The 20,035-nt window shown below is 35.1% G+C and overlaps 1 protein-coding gene across 9 annotated transcripts; it reads right to left on the bottom strand.

Annotated features, from left to right (window-relative positions):
* Positions 1-3,531: 3,531 nt before the first annotated feature.
* On the bottom strand, positions 3,532-19,697 carry LOC125651878 (leucine-rich repeat-containing protein 74B-like). Of its 9 annotated transcripts, none has more exons than XM_048880711.2 (13): positions 19,641-19,659; positions 17,919-17,995; positions 17,709-17,817; positions 14,463-14,871; positions 13,962-14,152; positions 9,347-9,454; positions 9,107-9,250; positions 8,625-8,792; positions 8,044-8,238; positions 7,584-7,679; positions 7,163-7,432; positions 6,931-7,016; positions 3,532-3,801 (listed from the first exon to the last, which is right to left on the bottom strand). In XM_048880711.2, the coding sequence occupies exons 4-13, from the start codon at positions 14,869-14,871 to the stop codon at positions 3,657-3,659; spliced, it is 1,812 nt and encodes a 603-aa protein (XP_048736668.2). In that variant the 5' UTR covers positions 17,709-17,817; positions 17,919-17,995; positions 19,641-19,659; the 3' UTR covers positions 3,532-3,656. The 9 variants fall into 9 exon arrangements, with proteins under 9 accessions (XP_048736668.2, XP_048736669.2, XP_055995162.1 ...); XM_056139188.1 differs by lacking the exon at positions 19,641-19,659 and adding an exon at positions 6,655-6,685 and having other exon boundaries at positions 3,664-3,801; positions 17,919-18,327; XM_048880716.2 differs by lacking the exon at positions 19,641-19,659 and adding exons at positions 6,075-6,129; positions 6,301-6,320 and having other exon boundaries at positions 3,667-3,801; positions 17,709-18,339.
* Between the last annotated feature and the right edge of the window lie 338 nt (positions 19,698-20,035).

Consider the following 20,035-nt stretch of genomic DNA (forward strand, 5'->3'; position numbering starts at 1 on the left):
GGAAAGATTACTCACAATAGATCATTTTTTACATGAAAACAAGTTAAAGAAGTTTATGACATTTTGGTCTGTTTGTATATTTAATTTTCTACTATCAATAAGAGCTGAACAAGTCATCCCCAACCTCGTTTTCACATAAAGTACAAAGGCACACCACTCCATCATTGAGACCATAGGTAATCTGTGATTACTTGTTCTAAATCTTGCTAATGTAAGAATAATATTATGATATATCCGAACTCTGTATCTGTAGCATGACAGTTGTAGAATATTTCGTTTTTATAGTTACCAAGTAGTTGCGGTCGAGTCGATAAGTTTCTTTTATTAGTGAAGCAGTTAGAGCGCTGGATTTGGAATGTAATGCTTTGAAGGTTTGTTCAGTATTTGTGTCATGCTTCTTTCTGGTTCCAGATTATTGTGTGTGTAGTATGATAATTATAGAGTATTTCGTTGAATTTGGAATTTAATGCTCTAAAGGTTTAATCAGTATTTGCATATCATGCTTCTTTCTCGTTCCAGGTTATTGTCAATAAAATTGATACGTCACCTGCGTGCTACGGATCTTCGTGCTTCATACGTCGTTGTCTATCCCAGGCTCATTATTTCTCTTAGACCACTAATAATGGTATAGTATATACACTGTAGGCTGCAATCCAAACTTTAACGAATATAGACAAATGTCTCTTAAGAATATACCGAATGGTTATAATTCAATTTGAGTCGTAGCACAAAATTTGATTGGTTTTCAAATTCTTTTTTCATTTTCAAAACAAAAAACCAATGCACTGCATTAATGACAGACCATATTTTAGCTATTGACGTCATCACTTAAATATCTTGTGACTAATATTTGTTTGTCAGATGGTTTTTGGTACTCGTAAGTGATTGCTGGAGTTAGAGTAGTCCCTCTTTAAGCGTCTTTCTATGTTGGAAATCCTTGGCATCTCTCCTATGTATTCGTGTCTCAGTGGTTAGAACGGTGACGGTGGTTGTCGGTTTGAGCCCCGCTCATGCTCTGACCGCGTTAAGACTAAGACGTAAAATAGCGATTGATATTTTACCACACTCTTAGATGAAACCTTAAACTCCGAAGTCCCGTGTCACGTTAAAACATACTCACTGTTACGGACCTGTATATGGGTGAAGTACCACAAATTTAGACCTATGATTTGCGCTCCGGCTTCAATGTGAACGCTCCAACCACTGAGCTACCGCGACCGGGTTTTATGCATATTGGTATATTGTTTTTGTCCTGTCTGTCATTCTGTCTGAAAATTTAACCTTGCTAATAACTTTTGAACAGCAAGTACTAGAGCTTTGATATTCCACATGGGTATTCCTTGTGACAAGACCTTTCCGTAGGTACCACATTTTTTACCCTGTGATCTTTACCTTTGCATTTGACCTACTTATTAAAAAAATGACATTGGTCATAACTTCTAAATGGTAAATATTAGAGCTTTCATATTGCACATGAGCATTTCTTGTGACAATATCTTTCTACTACAAGATATTTGTCCTTGTGACCTTGGCCATCTTTGGAATTTGGAATTATCGGGGGCATTTGTGTTTCATAAACATATCTTGTTTTAAAATTATAACTAATATGTAAAAAGAAATTAAATCAAAGGCAGTAGCTAAAGGAACATGTTCAGAAATATTTAAATGTACTGTTGCAGTGAGGCAAGGGAAAATCTTTTGCCATTCTTATTTAAATGACCTTGCAGAAATTTTATCTCCAAACAATGTTATGGATTTATCTTGTCTCTTTAAAAACGTCGAGAAATACTTTGATCTTTATCTAGTGTCTACATGTTTTTACTTTGTTGTATGAAGAGAAACTATCTTACTGTCAGAAAACGAAGACGATTTTCAATAGATACTCTACATTCTCTCTCTATATATATATTGCAAAAATTGGCGTCTTAAAAGTACGTATACTAATTTTTTATGGTAAATTTTGATATCAGATATCAATACTACGATATTTTAAACGGTAAATATAAAAAAAATATTCCCACAAAAATCTACGGTTGTAGAGATGGTTTTAAAACACTTTCCGAAACGAGCCGAGTGTTGACCACGTGACTGTCTTATTAGCATGCTGCGTGCTATTTTTCTACGGAGTCTCGATTCTGTGCATATCTAACAATTCTCGAGTGTTTTACAAATTATGTAGCACAATGATTTTAATCTGATATATCTTTATTCATATATATATCAAAGATGAATTTGATGTGAAACTTACCGACGCCATTGTTTTCTTTCTGACCTCTCGTGAAAAGGCGCGCTCAATGCATACAATATACAAATAAGACTAACCGAAAATGTTCGAGAGTTACATTGGTAAAGAATGAACTTATATTTCCACCTATTCCTTTCATCTGGGATAAGTTTATGTAGCATAAGTTAATATATAATACCAATACAGATATTCTGTATTAGCCATGTTAGTTTGGAACCAAACAAATCTGACTACTGCGTATCATCACGTACCTTTTACTGATAATAGCAAGAAAATCTTTAGATGTAATATTTGATAGAGATAAGAATATTAGCTCTTTTACTTTTTAAGGTTCACATCTTGATATGCACAGGATTGGATAAGAATATCGAGCACATTGATTGCCAACATTTAGTTTAAAATTAGTGTTTACACACGATATAATATGATATTATCAAGGGCGATTACCATGGACAAAACTTTAAAAGATGGCCATTTTCAATAATTTTGGATATATTTGCCCAGTTGTCCCCAAATTTTTCAATGTACGATATCCGAGAGGAAATGGCAATAGCGTTTATTTCGTTGGTGAAGATAAATTTATATTGATTGGTTCATCCCCCCAGTAAATATATGATGCTACATGTATAGTCCCGTATAGGCCAGAACGTGCCAATTCCGAGAGTGAGAAACATTACACGCCCCCGAAAGGCTCTGGTTGAGGGTTCTAGTCTCGTGTGCTCTAATTCCCTAACTGTCCTTAATAATGTGCATTGTGCAAGATCAAAAATTCAATGTCTGAAAAGAAAACGATAAAAACCCACAGTTTTCATCAATATTCCCCCTTTAAAGCTAAATATGATGAATGTTGATCCAAATCGATTCACGTACTTTAAAACTCTATACCAGTATATATTTTCTATTGTTTATTTACTAATGAAAATGTACATGTAGATTTTAAATGCCACTTCAAATGTACATTTAATGAAATAAATCGTTCCCCAAAATCGTATAATCAATATCGGATAACGGAAACATATGGGGGCTTTTAACCCCACCACACCCCACCCCACCCCCAACTATTTGAATTTAGATTTTTATCCGACATTGATCTTTTGAACTCGCCCATTGTCTGAATCATTGGATGACACCAAGACATTTCGAACAAGGGAAATCCACTGCTCCCTAAGTTGGACTGTTTACATTTTTGTAGCTGGTTAAATGGCTCGGTGATAGGATACAGTGCCTCACAAGGAATGGTACATTACACCATCTGACAGCTGTTTATACATCCTTGATGTTTTAAGGAGAGGTGCAACAACATTTATTGAAGTGACATCCACAGAAATCACAAGTGTTGAACATCATAACATGAAAATTTAAATAATGCATGGCGAATTTAGGAACTTATCCTAATAAAAAGTACGTTAGACTACACATATTGTTCGTCGATCATTTTCCTTAGATATTCTTCATCCATTAGTTGTGTAGCCGTCACATTTCTGCCTAATTTCTTTGCCTCTGAAGCCAGCTTTATTTTCTTATGGCTATACTCCTTTTCTCCAAGAACCAATTCTCTACAAAATTTAATTCAGTAATAATATCTGTTGGTTCTTACTCAGTGTTTTATTGTATGATGACGTGAACAGACTAGGAGCACTGATTGTACATTTGTATTCATACAACAAAGACACAAACAACGGTATCGACATGAAGTGTATACAATTAATTGTCGGGTTCAATGATCAAACAAATAAGATTAACTAGGGTTTTATATCTTTATTATACGAAGGTCTAGTGAAATGAAATTAAGAGCGTAAATTTTTTCAAAGTCGTAATAACGAGATAATAAAGTCGTAATTATGACTTAAGAAAATGGGATCACTATGAGGAATAAGCACCCGCCGTGATCTCTATATCTTGCTCAGGTAAACGGAGTAATCCGAAGTCAAAATCAGTATGCAAAGAACGACCTATTTGTAAATTAGATCATTATAACGACCACAGAAATTGCGAAATGTTGAACCGAGACCTGTAACATCAACTTATTTGTTACTAGCCTGCTTCGATTTAAAAGTGATCATACGCAGAACTAGCTGTAGAGCTGTAGCTCTCTGACAAAATATCCCAGAGAGCTACAGATCTGCAGCAAACGCAGAACATGATCTCGCGTATCGAATCAGTTGAGAGACATAAACTCCATATGCAGGTAGTAATTGAATATTCCTACACAAATAGCAAGTTCACGATGGAGAAGAGAAATCATTCCGTTTGTCATAAAAAGCCTGAGTTTTTCGTTTGCCATTAACATCTATGTTCAATAAGATATTCAAATATGGAGGACTCTGTGGTGCCATTTATTTCTATTTCACTGGGATATATTGAATCGACTCATGAATGAAAATGAGTATTATTAATAGAAAAAAAATATCGTTATATCTAAATGTTGAGTTTAGGCCACAGCAAGAGATTTGTTTTTCATTTGGAAGCTTTTGAATAAATTTTGCCTCCCAAGAATGCAAAAACAAGTCAGCTGATAAAGAAGCATAATTCGTGCCCATGGGAATTCCAACAGACTGTTAGAAGACCTGATCACCAAAGACTACGTAGATATTGTCAATGAGGAACTCCAGAATCATTTAATATCAACTTCAGAGTACTTGTGCGTGGAATCGGAGATTTTAACAAAGTAATTTTTGGATGATTGATCACAAGATATGAATATTTCTGTGTTCCATTGTTATTGAGGAAGCAGCTGTCTATGGTGTTAACAAACCTAGTCTTTAATTTATCGTGACGAATGGTATTGTAAAGTGTTGAAAAGTCATACGTTTTTATAAATAAATGAAATCATATTTGGTGTACAAGTCAATTGTGAATGTGGTTCTTCACGGTGGCTGAAATACAGTTTTATCAGTTCCTCCTTTCTCATACACTGATAAATGTCATCTCATTTTATAGACAGACGAGATAACAACTTTTACTTTTCATTATTACGACTTTCTTAAATCGACAACCTCGCATGCGAAAGGTCGGGGTTCGAATCCCGGCCGCGACAAATCTAAGTCGTTAAAACAGGTAGTGACAGTTCCATCGCCAAACGCCTGGCAACAGGTGTGAATGTCACGGGTCCTCGGAGATGACCTTAAAAACGGATATTCCGTGGTACGCTAAAGAACCCTCACTGCTAAATGGCCGTAAGTACCAAACAAAGGCGTAAATTTGAGGCCCTTCACCGGTCTTGGTGAAGTCTCCATATGAGTGAAACATTCTCGAGAGAGACGTTAAACAAGATACAATCAATCTTCAATCCAATTTACGAGTTTATCTCGTTATCGAGATATTTTATCTCCTTATAACGACGTTCTCAAGTCGATTTACGACTTTTTATCTCGTTAATTGCGACTTTTTATTATATCTCACAATTAAGGCTCTATTATCGTAATTACGACTGTTCTTTCTTTTCTTTTCTTTCCATGTTCCTAATTTGACCCCTTCCAAACTTTCTAAATGATATCACCATTCGTTAGGTTAAAAAATATTAAATACATAATCATAAAAACAAAATTATTATAATGAACGTTTTAAAGAAATACTAAAAACAAGCTCAGGCAACAATAGCATTGAATTCAAATAATTACAAGTAATGGAAAGGGTGAATGTAACAAACAGCGATCTACGATTATTTACACATCAACACACAAAGCACTAATACAATCTACAGATTAGTATGGACAAATTTTAGGAAGTAGTTATGACACACATGCAACCAACCCCCCCCCCCCCCTCCTCTTAATAGCATGGATGTACAAATACACAAACTGACATGTAAGTATCATAATAAATGTACTCATTTAGGTGTTTGATGTTTCTCGTTCACAATTCACGACCAGAAAACCATTGCTCTACAACGTATGTCATATCATGCTCATTGAAGAATTTTAATATACATGCATAGTTTCAGGATAATAAATGCAAAACCAGGTATGGAAGAGAAATATGGAAAAACGTATTTGCATAATCTTCGATTTCAAGGAAAATAACGGAAAAACATGCAAAACCCAAAACAAACATACCTCTTGCGTTTGAAAGTTCTCTAGATATCCGTACAGAGAAAAGATGTCAATAATTTGAAATATTTTTCTATCCCTGGGATATAAGTAAATAATACAAATCTACGGAGAGTACTCGCATGCATCTATTTTCATAGAATGAATAGTAAATATATTAGGATATCTTACATACTTGTAGTATGATTAGATAGAAATTGATATCTACACAGAAAATCTACACAAGAAGCTGTTTGATGTGCCTCCTCGTGACTGAACAAGAATAAACATTTTATGCCGTGTGTGCGCCGCTAATTAGCTATATCCTGTGCTACGTAGCTGTTCTTTTTCAGTTGCCTGCAGTGCTACGAAACCACTTACTCATTTTCCTTCTCCAAAATTTAATATTATACTAGGGAAGAAATTGTATTAACATGTTAACATAACTATATATTACACTGGTATATCATATACATGATTATCACTCTGACATGACATCAAGATTTTGACAACAGTGATTGATATGATTAATTCACTCTTTGTTAGATTTCACTCTTCAGTAAAATCACTGTGAAACATTTATTGCATAGAGAGTTAAAAATTTTAATGCCAATTTCTTATGAATGTTTTTCCAATATTCAATTTGGAATCATTTACCTGAAGTCGATAGAACCGTCCTTGTTCTTATCTAGTGATTCCATCAGGATCTCAAGCTGTCGTATACTAATCTTAACACCAGCTTTCTATATAGAGAAAAAATAATAAAATTTATTTCTTAGTCTTCGTTTAAAACTTTGGTAAGAACTTCATGCCATTTATGTTTCTTACTAGGAAGCAAGGACATTTTTTTTTTAAATCATTATATTCCTGCAAGTATATATTATATTACTTTGATTCCCATGATGAACTCTTCTTTAGAAATGAATTGGTTCCCGTCCCGGTCGAAATCATTGAACAGGTCCACCAGTCTATAGCCAGCCTCTTTACAATATTCAATGAGTAGTGACATTGGATCTCGCCGGAAGTCGCGGAATGGATCATACCTAATTGAACTGAAGTCAAAAACTTCGCCCACCACATTCCCAAAGTGAACCGTTAAGATCCTTTCCTTTTCTAAACTTTCTTGTAGCTCCTTAAAAGCCGGCGTCACCAAGACATCCTAAAGATGAGAATGCGTTGCAAAAATATAATGCAACTGGCTATATCATACATGAAGCTCAAAACGTAAATATTGTTGTAAAAAACATAATGATTAGATTTCCTTGCACTTAACTTCATCTGTTTTGACAGCAGAATTTAAAAATCTTTACCGATAAATCTAGAACACGAATTTCGCTCATGTCATTTTTGGAAATGACTTGCAGAAGTTGAAAGGGTCCATCTCCCCCCAAAGGATTGGAAGCCATCTGTTGGTAATAATAAATCAATTCTTAATTATAATGCTTGAAATTTTTTTAATTTTTTAAAAAACAAAATAGACTCTGCTTTGTAGTTCTTGTCTCACGAAAACCTGAAATACAGTACAACTCGAAGACAGGGAGCGCAGATATATGTTGGTATGATAAATACTATCTAAAATTTACATTTCTGATTGTCATTTATGATCGGATTCCAACATTGATATCGTTTCTGTTCCCATCACTTGAGCAACTTGCGTCTCAAAAATACATAATTTCTCATACCTTTTATATGAAACGTGTATGTATACATACATGTACGTCTTTTAAGAAATGAATATCACCCGAATTTTCTGTGACAAGATTCTCTTACCCTGAGGACTTTCAGGGTATCGTTATGCTGCAGACCCTGACTAATAGCCACTGCCCCGGCCTCGGGGATCCGGTTGTGGCTGAGGTCTAGTTCTAGTAGTGTTCGGTTATTCTTCAGGGCTTTTCCCATTGCTTCACTTCCATCTTGCGCAAAACCATTCATTGCTAGATTCAGTACTCTTAAACCATAGTTTTCCTACAATTTACAAAGTAAGGTCAATGAATGTCAAAACCATTCATTACTAGATTCCCTTAGTTTTCCTACAATTTACAAAGTAAGGTCAATGAATGTCAAAACCATTCATTACTAGATTCCCTTAGTTTTCCTACAATTTACAAAGTAAGGTCAATCAATGCCAAAAACATTAAAGCAATATTATGATTATAACAATTGGTTTTACCTTGTTGTGAACAATTTTTAAAAGAACATGTCACCATTAAAGACCTACAACATTTCCATTGCGACAGTACTATTTTAGGAAAATATTTTCGTGGCAGTTGACAAACAGCTTTTGATATTTCAATATTAGTGAAAGATTCTCAAAGAGACGTTAAACAACAACAGTCAATCAATGGATGTACCTGAACGCCCTCTGCTATACCAACAGCGCCTCTGGTTCTGAGGTGATTCCAGCTGAGATCGACAGTCTCTAGCGTTTCATTTGTGATCAATACCTCACGAAGCCATCCTGCTGCCCTCTCTTCAAACTTATTGTTGGCAAGGTACAAGTGTTTGATGGAGGAATTTTTCTACGAATATAATCATTACATTGTCGAAGTTTTCCTGCATGAAAAGTGTACGAAATGATTTACCATTCGGACACTTTGACTTGGTCGTAGATATCTGTCGTCAACTTCGAAACTTTTTTTAAAAATATCTCTATATATTATTTCCTCTTATCGATTTATCCAGAGTTAGACAGAAATTCACAAATACGAAAAAAAAAATTAAAATAATCAACATTTAGTCTTTGACCTTACACTAATTAAAAGTTATGCTGTCAGTTTGGAAGCAGAAATCAAAGCCAAGTACAATATTTACTAATGAAAAAATTCTACCTTACCAAAAGCATTCTACATAATTTTTCAGCACCATAATCCTCAATGTCATTCCCCGAGAGATCTAGGGAGTAAATCATGTCATTTTTCTGTAACATGTCGCTTATTGCCTCGGCGCCCTCGTTGCCTATTTTATTCTCTGCTAAATGCTACAACAGATAGAAGAGACATTCAAAATTTTAAAACGCTATAATAAAACTTTAGTACATTTCGTTTTAGTGCAGACTTGAGCTTGATAATCTCACCAGTTCTGTTACATAAATATTGTTTTTCAGCATTTTTGCTAAGTATATTGATCCCTCGGCCTCTATCCAGTTGCCTTCAAGGTTTATTTTCTCGATGATTTTATTCGTCTGAAAATAAGTATGTGACATCATTTATATGACTTGTATGATCAAATAAAAAGAGTATTTATTTTTTAAGAATGGAAATCCGCGTGCATCTTCTTGTTAGAATTTATATAAACAGTCACGTAAAATGGAGTTTATTTTAGACGGAAGTTTTCGTCAGTTAAGAGTTTTAAAAAGTGCTGTTGTTAGAAGCATTGCTATTGTATGAATGTTCACCTTTAGTATCCATGCTATCGTATGAATCACGGTGGCGAATCACGTGACTATGGCATGATATATTACCCGGAAAATGGCGACAAAAGTCAACACAATGGAAAATTCAAACGATTAATTAACATCTTTTTCAATAACAAATTGTCAAATAACTTTTATCAACATTTGAAGGATTTTCTCAGGAACAAATCTATACTGAAATGGTAGTTTTACGTGCAATAAAAGCAGAGAACATTGACCCAGGTTTTCGTTTTCAGTCAAAAGCTTTAAGACTACCATGTAACTTATGTGACAATGAATTATTGATAAAGGTGTTACTTACACGTTTGAATTTTCCCTCGTGTTAACTTTCGTCGTCATTTTTTTCCGGGTAATAGGTCATGTCTAAGTCACTTGATTCGCCACCGTGATTAATGTTCACCTTTGATAGCCGTGTTATTGTATGAATGTTCACCTTCGATAGCCATATATACTACTGTATATTCAGTGTTCACCTTTAGTAACCATGCTATTGTATATCCAGTGTTCACCTTTAGTAACCATGCTATTGTATCAGTGTTAACCTTTAGTAATCATGCTATTGTATCAGTGTTCACCTTTAGTAACCATGCTATTGTATCAGTGTTCACCTTTAGTAACCATGCTATTGTATCAGTGTTCACCTTTAGTAACCATGCTATTGTATCAGTGTTCACCTTTAGTAACCATGTTATTGTATCAGTGTTCACCTTTAGTAATCATGCTATTGTATCAGTGTTCACCTTTAGTAACCATGCTATTGTATATCCAGTGTTCACCTTTAGTAACCATGCTATTGTATCAGTGTTCACCTTTAGTAACATTGCTATTGTATCAGTGTTCACCTTTAGTAACCATGCTATTGTATCAGTGTTCACCTTTAGTAACCATGTTATTGTATCAGTGTTCACCTTTAGTAACCATGCTATTGTATCAGTGTTCACCTTTAGTAATCATGTTATTGTATCAGTGTTCACCTTTAGTAACCATGCTATTGTATCAGTGTTCACCTTTAGTAACCATGTTATTGTATCAGTGTTAACCTTTAGTAACATTGCTATTGTATCAGTGTTCACCTTTAGTAATCATGCTATTGTATCAGTGTTCACCTTTAGTAACATTGCTATTGTATCAGTGTTCACCTTTAGTAACCATGTTATTGTATCAGTGTTCACCTTTAGTAACCATGCTATTGTATCAGTGTTCACCTTTAGTAACCATGTTATTGTATCAGTGTTCACCTTTAGTAACCATGCTATTGTATCAGTGTTCACCTTTAGTAATCATGCTATTGTATCAGTGTTCACCTTTAGTAACCATGCTATTGTATCAGTGTTCACCTTTAGTAACATTGCTATTGTATCAGTGTTCACCTTTAGTAATCATGCTATTGTATCAGTGTTCACCTTTAGTAACCATGCTATTGTATCAGTGTTCACCTTTAGTAACCATGTCATTGTATCAGTGTTCACCTTTAGTAACCATGCTATTGTATCAGTGTTCACCTTTAGTAACCATGTTATTGTATCAGTGTTCACCTTTAGTAACATTGCTATTGTATCAGTGTTCACCTTTAGTAACCGTGTTATTGTATCAGTGTTCACCTTTAGTAACCATGTTATTGTATCAGTGTTCACCTTTAGTAACATTGCTATTGTATCAGTGTTCACCTTTAGTAACATTGCTATTGTATCAGTGTTCACCTTTAGTAACCATGTCATTGTATCAGTGTTCACCTTTAGTAACCATGCTATTGTATCAGTGTTCACCTTTAGTAATCATGCTATTGTATATCCAGTGTTCACCTTTAGTAATCATGCTATTGTATATCCAGTGTTCACCTTTAGTAATCATGCTATTGTATCAGTGTTCACCTTTAGTAACCATGTTATTGTATCAGTGTTCACCTTTAGTAACATTGCTATTGTATCAGTGTTCACCTTTAGTAACCGTGTTATTGTATCAGTGTTCACCTTTAGTAACCATGTTATTGTATCAGTGTTCACCTTTAGTAACCATTCTATTGTATATCCAGTGTTCACCTTTACTAACCATGCTATTGTATCAGTGTTCACCTTTAGTAACCATGTTATTGTATCAGTGTTCACCTTTAGTAACCATGCTATTGTATCAGTGTTAACCTTTAGTAACCATGTTATTGTATCAGTGTTCACCATTAGTAACCATGCTATTGTATCAGTGTTCACCTTTAGTAACATTGCTATTGTATCAGTGTTCACCTTTAGTAACCGTGTTATTGTATCAGTGTTCACCTTTAGTAACCATGTTATTGTATCAGTGTTCACCTTTAGTAACCATGCTATTGTATATCCAGTGTTCACCTTTAGTAACCATGTTATTGTATCAGTGTTCACCTTTAGTAACCATGTTATTGTATCAGTGTTCACCTTTAGTAACCATGTTATTGTATCAGTGTTCACCTTTAGTAACCATGCTATTGTATCAGTGTTCACCTTTAGTAACCATGTTATTGTATCAGTGTTCACCTTTACTAACCATGTTATTGTATATCCAGTGTTCACCTTTAGAGGTTATGCTTGTAGAGGTCTATCGTGGGGATCCGGGTTAGAATAAGTCCTCAGTACCCCTTGCTTGTCGTAAAAGGCGAGTGAATGGGTTGTCCGTCGGATGAGATCGTGAAAACAAAGGTTCCGTGTCACAACAGGTGTGACACGATAAAGATCCCTCTCTGCTCAAAGGCCGTAAGCGCAGGGCATAGGCCCAAATTGTGCAGCCCTTCACCGGCAATGGTGACGTCTGCATATGAGTGAAAAATTCTCGAGAGGGACGTTAAACAATATACATCCAACAAACCAACCTCTAGGGGTTATGCTAGTTGTATCAATGTTCACCTTTAGTAACCATGCTTTTATACAAGTCTTCACCTTTAGAGGTTATGCTAAGGTATGATAGTTCACCTTTAGGGGCCATGCTATGGTATGAGTGTTCACCTTTAGAGATTATGCTATTGTATGAGTGTTCACCTTTAAAGGTCATCCTATGGTATGAATGTTCACCTTTAGAGGCATGCAATGGTATGAGAGTTTAGAGGTCGTGCTATTGTATGAGTGTTCACCTTTAGAGGTTATGCTAAGGTATGAGAGTTCACCTTTAAAGGTCATCCTATGGTATGAATGTTCACCTTTAGAGGCATGCAATGGTATGAGTGTTCACCTTTAGAGGCCATGCTATGGTATGAATGTTCACCTTTAGAGGCATGCAATGGTATGAGAGTTCACCTTTAGAGGCAATGCTATGGTAGGAATGTTCACCTTTAGAGGCATGCAATGGTATGAATGTTCACCTTTAGAGGCATGCAATGGTATGAGTGTTCACCTTTAGAGGCATGCAATGGTATGAGTGTTCACCTTTAGAGGTTATGTTATTGTGTGAGTGTTCACCTTTAGAGGTTATTCTATGGTATGAGTGTTTACCTTTAGAGGCCATGCTATGGTATGAGAGTTCACCTTTAGAGGCCATGCTATGGTATGAGAGTTCACCTTTAGAGGCCATCCTATGATATGAGTGTTCACCTTTAGAGGTTATGCTATTATATGAGTGTTCACCTTTAGAGGTTATTCTATGGTGTGAGTGTTCACCTTTAGAGGTTATGCTATGGTATGAGTGTTCATCTTTAGAGGCCATGCTATGGTATGAGTGTTCACCTTTAGAGGCCATGCTATGGTATGAGTGTTCACCTTTAGAGGCCATGCTATGGTATGAGTGTTCACCTTTAGAGGTCATGCTATGGTATGAGTGTTCACCTTTAGAGGCCATGTTATGGTATGAGTGTTCAGTTTTAGAGGCCATACTATGATATGAGTGTTCACCTCTAGAGGTTATGCTATTATATGAGTGTTCATCTTTAGAGGTCATGCTATGGTGTGAGTGTTCACCTTTAGAGGCCATGCTATGGTATGAGTGTTTACCTTTAGAGGCCAAGCTGTGGTATGAATGTTCACCTTTAGAGGCATGCAATGGTATGAGAGTTCACCTTTAGAGGCCATGCCATGGTATGAGTGTTCACCTTTAGAAGTTATGCTATTGTATGAGTGTTCACCTTTAGAGGTTATGCTAAGGTATGAGAGTTCACCTTTAGAGGTCATGCTATGGTATGAGTGTTCACCTTTAGAGGTTATGCTAAGGTATGAGAGTTCACCTTTAGAGGTTATGCTATTGTATGGGTGTTCACCTTTAGAGGTTATGCTAAGGTATGAGTCTTCACTTTTAGAGGTTATGCTATTGTATGAGAGTTCACCTTTAGAGGCCATGCTATGGCCTTAGCACCGTTCGGACCCAGCCCATGATATTTCATCGAGAACTCCTTCTCCTGTATGTGATTGAGGAAATGTGACGCCGGGATAACACCCGTCTCTTCACAAATGTGCAGGTATTTTTTCTCCCCCGTCTTATCATTTTCTATCTCTCGCTTGGCTTCGTTAATCCATTCTGAAATTCAAATTAATCCATTCTTTTTCCCCCCAAAGACTGAATGTTTTTACCATGATTCTGTTAAACTGTAACCATACTTTATATGCTGTATGTATCAATAAAAACTGATATTCTTATCCAGACAAAAATCATATCATTGTTTTGCAATACCTACCGTGAACATATTCTTACTTTAAGAAAATAATTACTTTAACCACGTGTACACTGTAGAATGCGCACGCAGTCTTTATCAGCGTAGTTTGAATTTAGATTCGCCTACCATAAAAGACCCGATAATTACACTGATAAATGAAACATTGATTTCTACCATCATAATCCATATCCAAATCTGTATCGTAATCGACATCTCTGGACGATCTTCCATCTTCTGGAAGTTCTTCGAAATCATCGTCGCTCAAATCCTCGCCAAACTCGTCTTTCAGCGTGTCATCATCGTCTGTATCTGTTTTGCCGTTTGTGCTGATTTGTCCATTTCTCTCTGGAAATTCAGTTATCAATAAACTGTCCGACAGCAAGGCATTTAATGCCAACATTTTGTCCTCCATAGAACTGTTACTGTTGGCTGCGGATGGTATCCGTTTGAATTTTGCACTACCCCGCAGGGAGGGCCTCTTTTTACTGCTGGAAGTCGAGGAATCCAAAGACATTTCACTCCCTCTTCTATCATTTTCATCCTCAAAATCCTTTTCAGAAGAGTTTTTAATCACATCTGTCATCTGTTGAATAAAAGTAACCGATGTTAAGGACATTTGATACAGATTTAAATGGATGCATGGGTTGATATAGATTATTTTGGCCTATTGTAATAAGTACAAATATAAGCTTGTGATTTTTCTATGATGTTCAAAAAAGCTATCCCTGCATTGACATTCAAAACAATATTGCGCAGAAAATATAATACCTTGATTAAGAAATATGCAAAAATATAGAAATCAACAATAATACAACTTTAATTCAATTTTATATTGGGTATACAAATAAAAACATGAAAAATAAATTATGCATAACGTAACTTATTTATCGCGGATGAATATCGCGGCAACTAGTCCCGGTTGTTATTTTCGCACTGTTTGAAAATAACTGCGAAAATATCAATTTTTATTCAATGAATAAATTGCCGTATTTCACTGTTGAAAATGTAATAAATTGTATTCATTTTATTTATAAAACCAAACAATTTGGTTTTCATCGTCATCTTTTTGTAGCAAATGTCAAGGGCTGCACACGACTGTTCTTTCCTTGACAACCACTACGTAATGTAATTTTTTATTATAGCAATAAAAGAAATGATTTGATCTTCATCTCAAGAGAAATTCGTCGTTATACTTCAATAGATATGGAGTTTTATAACATTTAATCTCGTACACGATAGAATACTGGGTCAAATGTGAACGAGATGTCTTAAACTCATGTCTAACCGGGTGATTTGAACAATATGCCCCCGTTAATCGTCTTATTGCAGGCTTCATTAGAGACACATTACCTGAGTGACACTTGGCGAATTATCCGATTATGTACTGTACAAACCTTTTTACATGTAATTAGGTTCTCTGAGAGAGCTAGAATTCTACCTGTACAGTGTACCATACGAATGTCAAGGACCTTACAATTAAGAACACCATATCTATCCCCAGCGATTACTCAGCTGGTAATAAAAAAACACCAACAGGTGGCCTCCGTACTTTTCATTGACATATAAGTAATCTATACCCAGTTTTTCAAGTAGTTTATGATGTACTGTAGAGTCAATTCTACACTTCATATCGAAATGTGTCTTAGATGTCTGCAAGACGATCAGCCCCGTGTGGCCGTTCACCGTATCCAATCCACTTGTTTCTTATTTCACAATGAACAAACGACGTCAGGTTTCACGCTTACTAGATAAATTATAAATTTATAACATGCTCAAGGGAAAAGATTTCTTATTTCTTTGATTCTAAATTCATATTGAAATGTGGCACTAATCCGCTGGAAGAACAAACATGTTACCTGATGTTTTATGCTGTAAATTGTCTTCGTCTTGAAGATAATGCAAAATCCACACACAGTAACACACACACACACAATATGAAAGAATGAAGATAATGAACAGTGATCAATTTCATAACTCCTATAAAGAATATGAAATTAAGAGTTTTGCAAACACGGATTCCTGGACACACCAAAGGTGGGGTAAGATGCCTAGGAGGAGTAAGCATCCTTTGTTCACCGGTGAACAAAGGATGCTTACTCCTCCTAGGCATCTGACCCCACCTTGAGCCTTATATCTTGATCATTCGTTGTCAAAATTATCATTTGCATAGACAAATACATATAAACGTCTGGGGTGGGTGGGGGTAAGGTTCAATTTCATTATGTTATTTCATTTAATTTCTACATCGATATGAAGATCCAGCTTTAGGTCATTATGCATGAATAAGTGTGGACGCAGCAGGGGTACATTCCGGAAAAATATGCGTTTTATCAATAAAAACTATGTACAAACCATTTCATAATATCTACAGCATATTTTTAGTATCTCTTGTCCTTAAAGGGATAGCAAAGGTCAGTTTATTCAGGTTTTCTTTTAAGAATTAAAATGAATCCAAATGACTCATTCAAATTATTTTCTGTACTTTAAAAAAAAAAATCACACACACACACACACACAAACACAATTCTATGCAGATTGCATATTTCCAAAAATCTTCAAATTATGTCCCGTGACTTTCGCTTCCTAAGCAAAAAATCAGCTGGCTCCTACTGTAACTTTTGATAAACATCCAGCCATTTAAATGCTGAAAAATACCATTCAAATATCTTTTTTGATTATATTAAAGAAAGGAATAAGATAATTTTGGGTAAGAGAAAAAAATCACCTAAATGAACGTTACTATTTCTTTGGGGTAATAGTTTGGTAGATATTTTTTTTTGGTGGAGTTTGTCTTATTTCTTTTAAAGGCTGGTATTTGCAATACATTTCCTTACTCTCAATATGTATTCTTATCAGCAATTAGAATATTTCGTATGAAGTTGAGATACAGAGACTTCTATAGTTTGTTTAAGTCTGGGTAAATCTTTTACGTTAGGTTCAGGATAATTATATATTAAATGGAATTCACCAACAGTATTTGGTATTAATTATAATTTTTGAAACGAGAAAGGAGACCAAACAATTGAAGTATAAACGTGACGCTCACTTTAACAGTGCCAAAGTCCACAATCGGTCGCGTCATGCAAACACATTCTACATATATTCAGTAGAATTTATTTTATACACGCATGCTTTCCATTCATTATAACTGTACAAGAAATAGCGAAGATTTCTTATATCAACAGTGTTGATGTCATCCAGATTGATATCGTGCATTGTGGGGAAAATTTTCTTACACACAAAAGAGCAAAATAATCCTAAATTTTTGTACTGGAAAAAATATGTTTAAAGGTATCATCACATGTCTTTAGGTACCCCAACCACTGAAGTATATCCCGATGTTGATAGACAGTAGTAAACGTCTAAAAACAAATAAATACATGTACATATGAAAAATTTGATTGAGATACCTGTACTTACCGTGGGTTTGTGTTCAGAGACTGGCGAAATAATGAGGCAGACCCAAGTGGGAATTCCATTTGTTTGTTCTTCTTTCAATCACACAAATTTCGTATGTCTACATTTTCCTCTGCAAAATAAATTTCCGTTTTTCCAGTGTCTGGTTCAGAAGTCTCAGAAAAAGAAAGTTTCAATGAACTGCAATGCATTGAACACAAAGCGATTACCTACCAAATCGCCGATCGGCTTTTTGTATCGTTTAAACTATTGTCCTTAGATTAACGTGATTTAACACATTGAAAGCTCCCCTACAATCAGAACGCAAACCTGCATTTAATCCATTTCTGCTACTTAAGGAGTTCAACATTATGTATTTATGTGTGTAACTACGGACAAATATTGCTCGATTGGGATTTTCTCTTCTCTGTCATTTGGCAGAGATGATAAAAACGTTTTTTCTTCTTTGGGACAATCGATTTGCTATTTGTTTACTCTGCCTTTCTGTAAACCTAGAATCCAATTTATATCCCCATTCTATTATCAAGTGATATGTATACGAGGGAATAAGAAAAAATATTAAGGAATTTAAATGTTCATTATGCAACTAGCGATATTTAAGGGTTTTTATTATACGGAATAGGGGGTCCTTCATATTAATTCAAAGTAAATTAAATCGTTATTTCGCATTGGCACGTTCATTTTGGTGCATATCACTGTTGTGATGTAATAATTAATCTGTAGATATAGTCTGCAGATAATTTATCAAAAAGCTTACCAGGAGGGTCAATCCCACACAGGGGGGTCAGATATGATAATCGCATTCAAATATGTTTCTAAACATGAACGGAATTTAGAGGAAAGTTACTCACTAAATTTACGGACATATAAGATTTAAAAAAGGTCGATTACTAATAATTATCCATCACAGGGTTTACTGTATATTTGGTCTTCTGTCGTTCAAAGCTGTGGCATTCCTGATTTTATATGAGAAAAAAATATCAAAAACGAAAATATGATCATTCCTCCATCCCTAAATTGCAAACTAAGACGATGAATTGGAGATACAGACCTGAAAGCTTGTGCCAGTCAGCAACATTTGATTGAATCCCCCATCAACAACTGCCTATCGATTGGAAAATTCTCTTATGTCGTTCCTCTTGAGAAACAGATTTTGTTACTCGTTTGCCGTGATATTGTTTTACGTAGAATTGAAGAAGCTTCCGGTCAGGTTTACGACTTTCTTGGACATAAAACAGGAGTCACGTGTTGGGAAATATTGTGTTTTGATTATTCTTGATTGGGTCATTGATAAGAGAAAAACGTAAAGAAACAGAAAAACAGTCACTCATTATCACTCATTATTCAGAGTACGTCAAAAAGCATTGAATTAGATAACGCGTGCATATTCTTTACATAACCTAGTAATTGTTAGAAAATGAAATCAGATATCAAGAAAGTTAATCAAAAGTGATTGAATAAATTGTTCGAAGGATGACAAAATAATCAAAATCTGCAAGGGCTGACAAAAGTAATCATTTGGATTGTTTTTAATTCTGTGAAGGCTGATAAAGTAGTCATTTGGATTGTTTTTAACTCTGTGAAGGCTGACAAAGTAGTCATTTGGATTGTTTTTACTCTGTGAAGGCTGACAAAAGTAGTCATTTGGATTGTTTTTAGTCTGTGAAGGCTGACAAAGTAGTCATTTGGATTGTAAGCTTACAAAGTAGTCATTTGGATTGTTTTTAACTCTGCGATGGTTGACAAAGTAGTCATTTGGATTGTAAGCTTACAAACTAATCATTTGGATTTTTTTTATCTTTGCCAAAGGCAGGCAAAACTAATTGTTCCTTCAGTTTGATTTCCAATAAGTGATAAAATACCTTTATTTGATAAATTTAAATAAAATCTGTTTAAACACATACACAACAATAACCATTAGTTTGTTTTACTTACATGACTGCCTCATTACGTGTGTTTACTCTATGTCTTTATAAGCAGGGCATCAACCTGCAAAAATCAAAGACGATGAATAGCTGGCCTGTTCATTAAAACACCCTCAATACATTAAATCCGTACCTGCGCTTTATACCTACCTGTCCCTCTCATCAGGTATATGCACTTTAAAGACGAAGTGGATAACAATACTTAAATCTGGTCTGACAGATTTAAGTATACAGATTTATTGAACGTGGAAAAGCAAATGAGTGTAAATATAGCACTGGAAGACCACATGAGGGACCGTTCAATTCTGGTATTTCTACAACACCCGTGCTGTTTAATTTTACTTACGGGTATTACACTTTGTGAAACTTGCTATTCTTATTTTCAAGTTTGTAATGCTATCACAA

This window comes from Ostrea edulis, chromosome 5, assembly GCF_947568905.1.
Source record: "Ostrea edulis chromosome 5, xbOstEdul1.1, whole genome shotgun sequence".
NCBI lineage: Eukaryota > Metazoa > Mollusca > Bivalvia > Ostreida > Ostreidae > Ostrea > Ostrea edulis.

What these genes read in the sequence shown, in the direction of transcription:
- LOC125651878 (XM_048880712.2), bottom strand. Translation starts at nt 14,871, where the DNA reads ATGACAGATGTGATTAAAAACTCTTCTGAAAAGGATTTTGAGGATGAA. An exon ending in CCATAGCATGGCCTCTAAAG is followed by an intron (nt 9,455 to 13,961) that starts GTGAACTCTCAT and finishes ACTTATTTTCAG; the next exon opens with ACGAATAAAATCATCGAGAA. An exon ending in GTATAGCAGAGGGCGTTCAG is followed by an intron (nt 8,239 to 8,624) that starts GTACATCCATTG and finishes TGTAAATTGTAG; the next exon opens with GAAAACTATGGTTTAAGAGT.